Source organism: Pyrgilauda ruficollis, unplaced genomic scaffold, assembly GCF_017590135.1.
Source record: "Pyrgilauda ruficollis isolate IOZ18807 unplaced genomic scaffold, ASM1759013v1 scaffold64, whole genome shotgun sequence".
NCBI classification, from domain to species: Eukaryota; Metazoa; Chordata; class Aves; order Passeriformes; family Passeridae; genus Pyrgilauda; species Pyrgilauda ruficollis.
In genome coordinates this window covers 1557113-1568709 of record NW_024528155.1, presented here as the reverse complement: position 1 = coordinate 1568709, position 11597 = coordinate 1557113, and the positions used below count along the sequence as shown (strand labels likewise).

Genomic DNA, 11597 nt, shown 5'->3' with positions numbered 1-11597 from the left:
GTAGACCCCAGGACTTTTCCATATCATAGACTGGGCCACCAGCCAAAGGACTCCTCCACCCACCACCCCCTTTAGACTTTTCTGTCTCATTAGCTCATGACAGATTATGCGGGTTTGGTGATACAATCTCATATATTGTATGACTCAATACAATTCTTGTTAGAAAGAACTTTCCTTGGATGCATAGAAACACTCTTTGAATGATTGACTATCCCTGCTACTTGCAAATCAGCAGGCAGTCTGCTGGCAGATTTACCTGAGTATTTTCTCAAATACAGTAGTTTTGCACAATGATTCTACCATGGTGGTTCTTGTGCTTATGTAAAAGGTCATATAACATGAAAAATGACAGAAACTAACATATTTTTTGCATACTCAAGTTATACTTTTTCAAGTGGAACAAGGGATAACTTAGTAGACTAATCACTGCTCTTTGACACGCACAATGGCAGTGAAATAATGCTGAAAAAGGCACTGAAGGTCCTTGGCAGTGGGGCATGGTTACTGCTTTTAGCTAGGTTTTAGAGTGACTTCTGATGAATGAGTTCTGAGTCCTCATCAACTGGAATTTTGAAATTCTGTCTTAGTCCACTAGATGGTGATCCTTTTAATCAGGATTTGGGTAAAAGAAAATTACTTAACCACAAAAAAGCCCAGCACTGGAGTAGGCAAAATAGAAAAACCTGGTAATAATATGGCATGATTTACATCATAACCTATAGAAAGTATTCCAAAATACGTTTGAGAAATTGCTTGAGCACTACTGTGGCATTTTCCCAGCAAAACATCCATAGGAGTTGTGAGACTCAGTGACCAAGGAACCTAAACTTGATCTCATTCTCTTCTGTCTGCAAGAGTTTGCAACTTCCAAGCTGCAAACACCTTTTGGAAGCTGATAATGACAACTACAGCAAGGGATGCTGATTGTTTGAGGCTACCTTCAATGCACAATCATTCTAGCATATTTAATTCTCTGCAGAGCACAGACAAAATTCCGTAAGTAATATTAACATAAGACAAAGGCTTAGGGTACAGTAATAGAAATGTTTTATTAATCAAATATATTTACATTTCTTCATCTTTTTAAATGTGTGCCTGTTATTTTCATTTAAACACAATGCAATCTTTACATTTGATATCACAAGAATACAGCTACATGCATGACTTAATTGGTCCTTTACAGTAAAAAAGAGGCAATTTTATGAAGTTTAAAAAAACGAAAGCAAACTGTTGATCTTCATAATTACAGTGTCATTATTATTTTTATTACAACACAGGACCCCTTCAGCATACTCTACATCTATAGGGTGGATTTATGGGCCTTTTCAGATTGACTTGATGATGTCGAAACTTCCAAAATCTAGGAAGAAAAAAAAAATTTCATGGAGTCCCAGAATATTATATTTTCTGGAATCTTATCCACAGAAAGGACTTGCATGGAACAGAATTGCATCCTAATTGTAATTTCTAAAAAAATGAGAACAACTTAACTACTCTTAAAAGCAATGAGGACTTGATATTCATTTATAGGACATTATTTTATTTATTTGTTTGAAATCACATCATTTTTTCAGCTATAAGACAGCATCACATAATGCAATGGCACCATACAAAAAAATAAATTTTAATTTAAAAGAGAGATGATGTTACCAAAAGTAAAAGGTATACAAATAATTTCTTCTAAGTTTCTAGCATGTAATGTGCTGTAATTATTATATTATTCCCAATTCAGGTTTCTTTCATGGGAAGAAAATCAAATTGTATATTAAATTATCATCTTTAGCAGCTATAAGTAGGTTTATAAAGGACCCAAAGTCTTTCTGAAAGGTATAACTCTATGAACATACAGAATTTAATTCCACACTGAAAAAGAATCAGAACTAGGCACAATTTTAAAATATGATTTCCAACATGTTCAGGGTTGGACCAAAAAAAAAATCAAGAACCAAAAGCTTTTATTTTTTTACCAGACTACAAAACAGAGATGCCAAGTGCTTCAGAAATTCTGAAATGGTAGGCACATAATCACTACATTTAAAGATAATTGTATTACACTTACTGCTTCAGATTACTGTGTGCAAACACATATTGTATGCATAATAGACCTAAATATACAGTTGTTCTGCTGATACATGAACTGAAACTCACTCAGTATTTGGGAAGTCCAGACAGGAACTGAATTTGGTTTAGTCCAAACCTGGAATGTATTATGTGTTCATGTTGGTTTTACATTTGCCATACTGTAACAGAATGCCAAATGTGGTACTCAAGAAAATGCCACTATGAAATCATGGGTTTTCACTGTATTGCTTTCGTATGCTGCCAAATGTGTTGCGAAAATGCAATATATAAAATAATACAATAATTGAAGTTGTCTTTAGGCATATGGAACAACATAGTGATTTACACTAGAAAGAATTATTTGGAAGAAAAATAAAATACGTTCTGTAGACATACTACTCTAGTGCATTTTTTAAAAAATCCAGTACAATCGTGAAACAATTGACCTTTACTTCACACCCATTCAGAAGAATATTTAGACATGTTTAAGTGGAAACATACAAGTAAGCCTACCTGCAGTCAGCAGGGAACTTGCAATTTCTGTAAGCACATACTTGGGTACTATTTGCACTACAGGGTTCAAATACAGTGGAGTGCTCTTCACTGCCACAAACCTCATCCCTGACCATGGGAACAGGGTTAGATAATGCAACAGCTCAACTCACTGATCTAACATAGCTTGCATTTGCTTTTCAGAGCATAACATTTTCCCACTTAGTCCATTTACAAATTTTCTGATCTCTTGTTCTTTGTTTGCTTGCAGAAATGATCAATAGATACCATTCAAATAGTTAACTAAAAGTTGGTGCCCCACCAGTATGTTACTTTACATTAAGTCACTTAAATAAGGGAAAATGTGAGCTACCAGGCATGAGTGTTTGAAAGGTTGAGGATTTTATTTTGGATTCTTCTGTTTCATTAACCTTGCTAGGAACAAAACAATGTTCAAATAGTCACCTTTAAGTTACAAGTCTTCCTACCCAGCTTCCCATGCTTCTTTGAACCTAAAAACAAACAAACAAACGAACACATTTATATAGTAGCTAAGAGTTTCTCATAATTTTGAGGATAGAATCAGGCAGGTGACAGAATCGCTCACTCCCCATACCTCTGCACTCAGAAACAGCTGAAAACTCACAGGATTAAACCTTCTTTATGAGATAATCTGGTATTTGCTAGAACAATTATAAAAAAAAATCATTTTTGCCCCCTGTTTTTTACATTTCAATGGCCAAAGACAAATACTCCTGAAGTAATTCCCTACAAAGCTTTGGAAACTCCAGATGCTGCACTGTTTTTAGAATATAATAAATGAACACCATGCAGTATGGATGTCTTAGCTTTCAAACTCCTTTTAAATGCATTTGAATTTTACTGTAAGCTCTTTTTCTGCTTGAGCTCTTTGCAGAATTCATAAATGGTCTGAACCTGGTGTCAAATTTGTAGCTGATTCTGTCTAGCCCTTTACAGAACTGGATACTTTATTCTCTACATATTTAAAATCATCCCCATAAATGTGTTTAAAATATTTAATATAATCAACTGAGCCCTTATGAGCCACTCAGCACTTCAGTTTTGGTGCAAAACTGAATTATTCTGTTTTAATCCCCATATTCTCCACAATTTTATTTTGTAGTTTTACATCATAATAAAGCATGACCTCAGACTGTTTAGGTTTTGCTTCTTGGTGGTTGTGATTTTTTGTGGTTCTGTTTCTTTTCTTTTAATTTATTTTCTTTTTTTCTGTTTTTTTTTGTTTTTTTTTTTTTCTTTTTTAAACATTTTTGTCAACCTACTGCTCTAGCATTGAGACAATCAATATATAAACAAATGCCACTGGTCTCTAAAAGGGAAAACATAATTTGATCAGACAAAATCATGAAATCTGAAATACATCATGGATAAAGCATGGGAAAAAGCAAATACGGAAATTGTTAAATCAAACCAATGTAATCTGAGCTTTTTACATTTATGTTGGGAATATTTTGGCTTTCCTTCATTCACTGTACCAGGCAAATTTCCATGAAGTGAATGCTATGAAGCCTCCAAGAAATTGATAGAGTATCTCTATTCAGATTTATCTTTTGTTTTGAAGCTCAGCCCAACTGTATTGAAAGTTTCATCCAATACAGGAGCATCCAATTTGATCCAGATAACAGACTGAAAATATCAATGGATTATAGTTTGGATTTCTGATTGGTTTTCCTAGAAATCCACATGACATTAAATCAGTTACCCAAACCAGAAGTATCTTCTCGGTTTTCTGCTCCTTGTAATATGATTTACACATGGACTGGAATATTTAGTGTTTAAAATCCTTTTTTACCACCTCTGTCTTTCATAGCTATTAGGCTGAATTTGAAAGCTCCATTAGTTTAACACAGTCTCCCTACTTGTTTCTTTGTATAACGTATATTTGCAGATATACAACACTCCATATTTTTTTTGCTATTTTTTGTTTTTGTTTTTGTTTTTTTCTTTTGCAGAATATCTATGGCAGTGCCAATGCAAACTAGTTGCATGAAAAAGTGCACACAGTGTGAGGCATGAGACTATGGAAATGGAATGCCCTTTGGTCTGAGGTGGCTGACACTGACCCAGGTATAGCTCGTGATCACTTTCCATCCCACACAGCAATTTCTATCACAGCCATGTCGAGATCAACTTTGCCCAGCCCAGCCAAATGTATAGATTACATCTGGGTCCTTTGAGTCATGCTGCAAAAAAGGTGCAACAATAAACAAGTCCATGTGCATTCTCAGTCATAACTATGAGCAGAAGAACCCTTGAGACTCCTCACTTTGGCATTAAATAACAATTATAAAGGCTTTTAGAATTAAAGCAATACATGAAGGGACTTGAAATGTTAACAGTCCCAAGTAACTTGTCAATTGAAATAAGACTCATCCCTAGTCATAAATAAATAATCTCTTTCCTGGTCTCACTTCCATGCCAGGATCAATATCTCTTAACATCTTACTTATTTTATTACTGCTTTTGGTTTTCTGGGACTGATTGAAAGTTGCTCAGAGGAAATCTTTGGTTTTGCTTAAGTGTCCGTGACATTTAATCATGACTTTCCTTGCAGTTTAATTCCAACCAGTCAATCAGTTAATCCACTTCAATTGATTCTGTGCTCTCTGTTATTGGCTTGCACTCATTGGGCATCCTCTGGTGTCGACTCAGCTGGGTGGCTTGTGTGAAGCTCCTCTCACACCTCTCGCACCTGGTGAAGGCAAGAGAGAAAATTGAGACCAGGGAGCTGCTCTGGGGAGGGGTGATGGGCTTTGTCTCATCCTGCCTAATCAGAACAGACACTCAAAAGTGGCTTCAGATTTTACTGGCTCAAGAGGTTTAATTGGTGGCTACTTCCAAGGCCTTGATGCCTATGATGGGACAAGGCCTGTCTGATTCAGAACAGAGGAATCTGTCAATAGGCAGGGGGAAGGTGATTTCTCCAGAGAGGCCTGTCCTGCTGTAGCTCTGATCACTGTCGGTTCAAATAGATAGAGAACAAAAAGAGATTTTTAGGAGTGAGCCATCAAAGAGGCAGCTTGTCTGCAGTTTTCTGCTCTGTATCCCCTAAGAGAAATTGATGACAAATAGAATTTCACCTTCTGCTTTTTTAAAATCCACAATTGCCTATTGGAGGATGAGAAATCACAAAGCAGTAATCGTTCAGTCCCAGAACAAGAGAAAATTCTTTGTTTATCTGATCTGACCATGTAGTAGGATTCATTTTTAAAAGGCACGTAGATATAATGGTTACTTAACTATCTGCAAACATCCACACTATTTGAGAAATCTGTGGGTTGAGCAAGAACTCATAACGGCCATCAGTATTGCTTCACTTTTGTATTGTTTCCCTTTCTACCCTGTTCTCTCTTAGAGAATAATCTGCAAGAAAAATACGGTGTGAATGAATGAACAAAGCCATTGAATTTTGGAGGGGCTGTGGTTGCCTTGGAATTAATCCCTTATCCCTGCTCTTAAAGACAAACTACTGTATTTAATCTCGCAAATGCTGCCTTCTTGATTTGCATTCTGAACACTAGAGAAGGGTCTGATGAGTCACAAACATGGATGGAGCAGATCTTTCCTGTATGCTCCAGATCTTTCCTGGTGCTTACTCCAAAAGCCATCTTCAGTTTAATGGTACCATGTGATGTTTTATCTCCAAAAAAGATATCTCCATAAAAGTATCACTGCAATGAATCCTTCACCTTCAAAGGAGAAAAACAATGGACTCAGCTAATTCATTTTAATCTTTCTCTCTTCACTGGTGTGAAGGATAGAAAGTGAACTGTCAGTGATCTGCTTATTAAAAAAAAAAAAAATAATAAAATAAAAAAAAAAGATATTTACACACATGTATAATTGTGGATATTCTTCACATTAATAATTTTTGGTGATAAATTTCTGCTTCAGGACTATTTAGCACAGATACTACAGAGTCATTCATCGAGGTTACTGTACCAATCTAAAATGTCAACACTTTTAAGTTGTATTTCCTTGATTGTCTTTCATGGAATATTTTTAACATCCTATGCCACTGTTAAAAACTGCACTGTGATCTTGACAAATGTAAAATGTCAGCTCTAATGTATCAGACCTATCAGCTCAATGAAAATAACTCAGAAGTATTGATTACTTAATGATTTTTGGGGTATTCATTAACGTCTATGTGCAGATCATCCACTCTCCAGAGCTCCTGAAGTGCTGATGACACATTAGTGCACTGCTGATTGTTTATTAGAAAACTGATTACTTACTGGATTAGTGTGTCAAAATATACTACCTTTCATTGCCTGACAAACTTGCAAATTATTGTATTATTTTTATATACATACATATATATCTATCACAGAGGCATTATAATCAATTTTAAGGCTGGGGGGTTAGCTTAGTCTGTATGAGATATTACTGTCTACTTGAACTTGATAGTTTGGTTATTTTCATGTCTACAAAGACAAGTACTTTGCTTGATGAGTAATAGGAGGCTTGCATTCCTGCCTAACTAAGCTGTTAAGCGATACAGTTGCAACATAACCTATAAAACCAGGTGTGGCAAGCCCCGATTTTAAGAGCCTGGCCAAATAAACGAAATGCAGGCTAACAAGATGCCTAGGCACCATTAGTGACTTAGATAAAGGCTATAGAGTGATCGAAAGACAGTGTTACCCACTAAAATAATTTGCTGTGGCAGGCCTCCTTATCTTTTCAGGAGCTTGTCTGGGAGGCCAGAATTGGGCAGGCATTCACTCAGCACCTTGCACTGCTAGTGAAAGTGCAGAGCAAGGTTTACCATATTTCTTTAAAATACAACTTCCTAGCCTTTATCCACAAGATTCCTCTGTTGTAGGAGTGCTCTACCTTCCCAGCTACAGGCTGATACACTAACACCAAGGCACAGGAAAGAAGGATGCCAAAGAGAGGACAGAAATAAGGATAAATCTCTCGATACAAGCACCTGCCCTTTATGAATAGTAAGGCTGTAAAGCCAAGCATTGCTGCTGGTCAAACTGTGACGTCTGCACTTACACAGCCCTTGGGCAAAAGTCAGAATAAAGCTTCTGACAAAGCACTTAATTCCCCTGTCTTTATCTTGTACCTGGATAACCTTCAGATATTAACCAAGGTGCCTGAGATTTTCTAGGTACTTCCAAATTATCTGGGTGGTTCTTTCAGGACCATAGTTTTGGATATATAAGTACCTGGCTTATGGGCAGAGATGTGTATTAGGCTCCTGATTCCTCTTTTCAATGTGGTCCAGAGAAGTTGTTGCTGGATACAAACTGATAGAAAAGGTGAAGATAATAGTATCACAGCAGTCAGCATTACTGTCTCACAGTGGGTAGGAATGGAAAGAAGAGCATGAACGTTTTTCTTCTGGATTGTGAGGTACTCTGTGCAGTCTCTCCCTCTGCTAACCATTGTTTCCCAGCCCATCATAGCAGAATAACCACTCCTATAAGCTCTGTGCATGAGATTGGTGAGTTTTTGTGTGCATGTTCCTGTATACGTGTTTCATGTTGTGTTGGAAACTTGAACAGTTGTCAAAATTGTCAGAAAGGAAAAATATCTCATGTGACCACACACCAAGCAACTATGGGGCTGAGCCCAAGCCTGAATGCTAGACATACCAAATTTTGGCTAAGCCTGCATTTGGCTAAGCCTGCACTGTAGATACATGTATTGGCAATAATGACACTAATTGAGATACAATTTCATTTCCACTTAGGGCCATGTGATGGCATTTGAATGGAATCTAAATAGCTCCAGACACATATAGGTCCAAAGCAATTCCTAAGTCCTCAAACAATTAGATATCATCAGTGAAAACTGGATCCATGTTGCCTTATTTTACAATGTCTGTGTACACTGTAATTGTAAGGAACAATGCACTATAGCATTCAGCCTCCTCAGCCTCAAGGCTTCACTCTGCCACAGGGTTTCCTGGTATGATTTTTTTGGGTGGAGGTGGTAAACAGAATTGTTCTTAAGTTCACAAAGTCCACCAATAGTTTTGGGATGTTGCTACAGTACTGGGGTTTCTGATTTTGTTTAGATAGCCCTCGTTGTTACTGGTCTGCTTGTTTGCTTCACAGTGCTTTCAAAACATTGACAGTGAGGATTAGTTTAATTTGCACATTTATGTCAACCTCTGTGAAAGGCTTGCCGTGGAGAAAATGCTGAGGGTCTATTTTAGAGAAAAAGACATTAACTTGATACTCTCAAAATAAACATTTTAAGATTTCATTCAGCAAGTACATTTAATACTACATTTTAAACTCCTTTGGAAGGGTATCAAAAATCCAGGAAAAATTATCAACCAAAGAGAATCCCTCTTGACAACACTGAGATGTCACTACAGGTACCATATACATATTCAACCTAAAATGGATGCTCCCCAGTTTTGCATTTCATAAGAAACAATGTGAAAAATGTTGGAGGCTGAAAGAATCTTTTCTCTTAATTATTTTGGATTGACTCCTAAATATTTGAATTACCCTGATTCTGTAGGCAAATCCCCTCACTATTTTTAAATTTTGCTGAAATGGAAGTAGGGAGGGGGTGAGAAAAAATTAAGAGAAAGAGGTGACAAATAATTTTCCTTTTTCTCCTGCATTTTAATTTACTTAAGATCTTTGTTCCCAGACTAGCAGCCATAGTGGAGACTTCAGTAAGATAAGAATGCACAAAAACTTTACAGTGGTGAGGCTGGCTTGATAGCTTGTGATGACATGAAAAGTCAAATTCAGCTAAAGCTTTGACTACAGATAACCTCACTTAGCATTGTTATCTTAATGAAAAGAAAATAGAAAAGTCTTCCACCATACATCCAAATTTACCTAGGACCTACAAAGAAAATGCCCTCTCACAGAAAAATCTTTTTAACCAGTCCCAAACATCCTCTCACAAAGCAATCAATCTGAAATATTTTTTAAAATACTGTCACCAATGTTCACCATTTTTAAAACCGGCTTCTGGAAATAATATGCATACAAACATACTTAGTGTTTAACATTGCTGACTTAATCCATGCTGACTGTAATTTGTCTATATGCCACATATGAACATAGCTTCCCTACTGCATTAGAAATCATGAGATTGCATGCACAGCAGAAGCACCTTCAAAATTATACCTGTTATTTTTAAAATAACTCAGCTAGAATTTAAGTAATTTATCACTATCCATGCATGGCAATTCTTTCTAATGTTAAAAATATTAGTTAAAAGAAGTGTGTACATCACCACAAATACAAACTTCTCTGGAGCAGAAACACTATCTCAGTGGTCTTTTCCGTTTTTTTTTTTTTTTTTTGTTTTTTTTTTTTTTGTGTGTGTGTGTGTGTGTGTGTGTGTCTAAGAGTACTCTCAAAATTCCTTCGTAAACAAACATTTTAAACCTATGTTGCATGATCAAGAGAGAGAAATTTTGTTAATTCTATTTATGGTTCTTGCTTAATGGAATTTGTTGAAGGCTTTTTCCTAAACTTTCTTAACACCAGATCTTGAGCAACTCTTTTCCAAACGAAGATCCAAACAGTGATGAGATATCAAGATGAGTTGCAGGTCTTTCTTTTTCCTCCAGCAGAGAGTAAATAGATTGATTTCTGGATAATTTTTCTGCCCCTCCTCCCTCAAATGCAAGTAGTCCTGCAAGAGAGACAAATCTGCCCTTTTGAACAGCTTGCAGGATCAAGGCTTGTGTGTCCTCTTATCTGACTAGCAGGAATGGGAAGATCTGCAGCTCCAGTTTTAGCTTCACATGAAGTTACTAGAGTTACTAGACAGCTTAGTGCAAATACTTCAACAAGCCTTCCAGAGAGAAAATGGTACTACTGTTTCTTGTGCTTGAGGAAGAAACTAAAGAAACACCTTGCACTACTGAAATTATGCCATACATCATAAAGAATAAGAACAAAGCATACAGGTTTTTTTTTGTTGTTCTGTCCTGCAACTTAATAGTCAGATACATCCTGGAATACTTAAATGTTTCCACATGAGCAGGGAAAAACATAACCAAAAAAAAAAAAAAAAAGTCCCAAAACCTCAAAAAAACCCACAAAACCAAACCAAACCAAACCAAACCAAACCAAAAAGACAAATCCCAGACCTCTTGTCAGTTGTATTACATACATTCAGCTCTTTCACAAATGAAATTGTGCTGTAATCAAGTCCATTTTGGAAAAGGGTAAATAAATTAGTAAACCAAAGGGGAAAAATAATGACTCTAAATGGGGCAAAATAGCAGACCTATTGGAAACATGACAAAAAGAGGATGTTAAGGAAAAAAATTAAGTGGAGTCAACAAGGTTACACATAAGTAACACCTTAACATTAAATGAAATCTATTTTCCATTCTGACCTGGAAACCTCTTCCATTAATTACTAAAATCTATTTACACAGCAACTAGATAAAATCAATCTGATTGCTCACACCATTTTTGGCTCACTTTCTGTGGGCTCGGAGCAGTCAACAGACTGGTTCAAGAGAAGTCGATACTTAGATGTTCCGAGTCTCCACGCTATCCTAGCCATGATTTCCGCTATGCAAGTCCTTCTCTACTGGATATGCAGCATTTTATTTCTGGCTCTGCCCCGTTGCCCCCAGCAAAGACATGTAGGGAGGCTGTGCTTCCTTCCAGCCTTATATGGAGGCAGAGCGTGCTCGCCAGTATCTCTGTCGGGCTTGTTATGAGGGGTTCTGACAGGCCCCACGGCTGAGCCTCTTACATTAACCAGATCAAAAGCACTGTCTGGCAAAAGTAGGGGAAAAAAAGTCAAACAGAGAAAAGTAGAAAGAGAACAGACAGTACTTGGAGAACTGGGAGAGACACAAACCTTCTTCTACACTTATTCCCCTTCCTCCTAGGAACATCCAGGAAGCTTCCAAAAGAAGTGATATCTATACATTAGGTGGAATTGCTCCAGTGGCCACATATATATACTCCGAGCCTGTCAGTTCAGCCAAGACAAAGACACAAGTACGGGATATATTTCTTCTGCTTTGGAGAACACTTCCTGTTTAG

General features: G+C 36.8%; 1 protein-coding gene across 1 annotated transcript in view; it reads right to left on the bottom strand.

Annotated features, from left to right (window-relative positions):
- Positions 1-5172: 5172 nt before the first annotated feature.
- Positions 5173-11597, bottom strand: part of PRDM6 (PR/SET domain 6) — a 74312-nt gene continuing 67887 nt past the window's right edge. The window contains exon 8 of the mRNA XM_041484176.1: positions 5173-5287. Within this exon, the coding sequence (XP_041340110.1) occupies positions 5173-5287 (115 nt within the window). The remainder of the gene's footprint in view (positions 5288-11597) is intronic.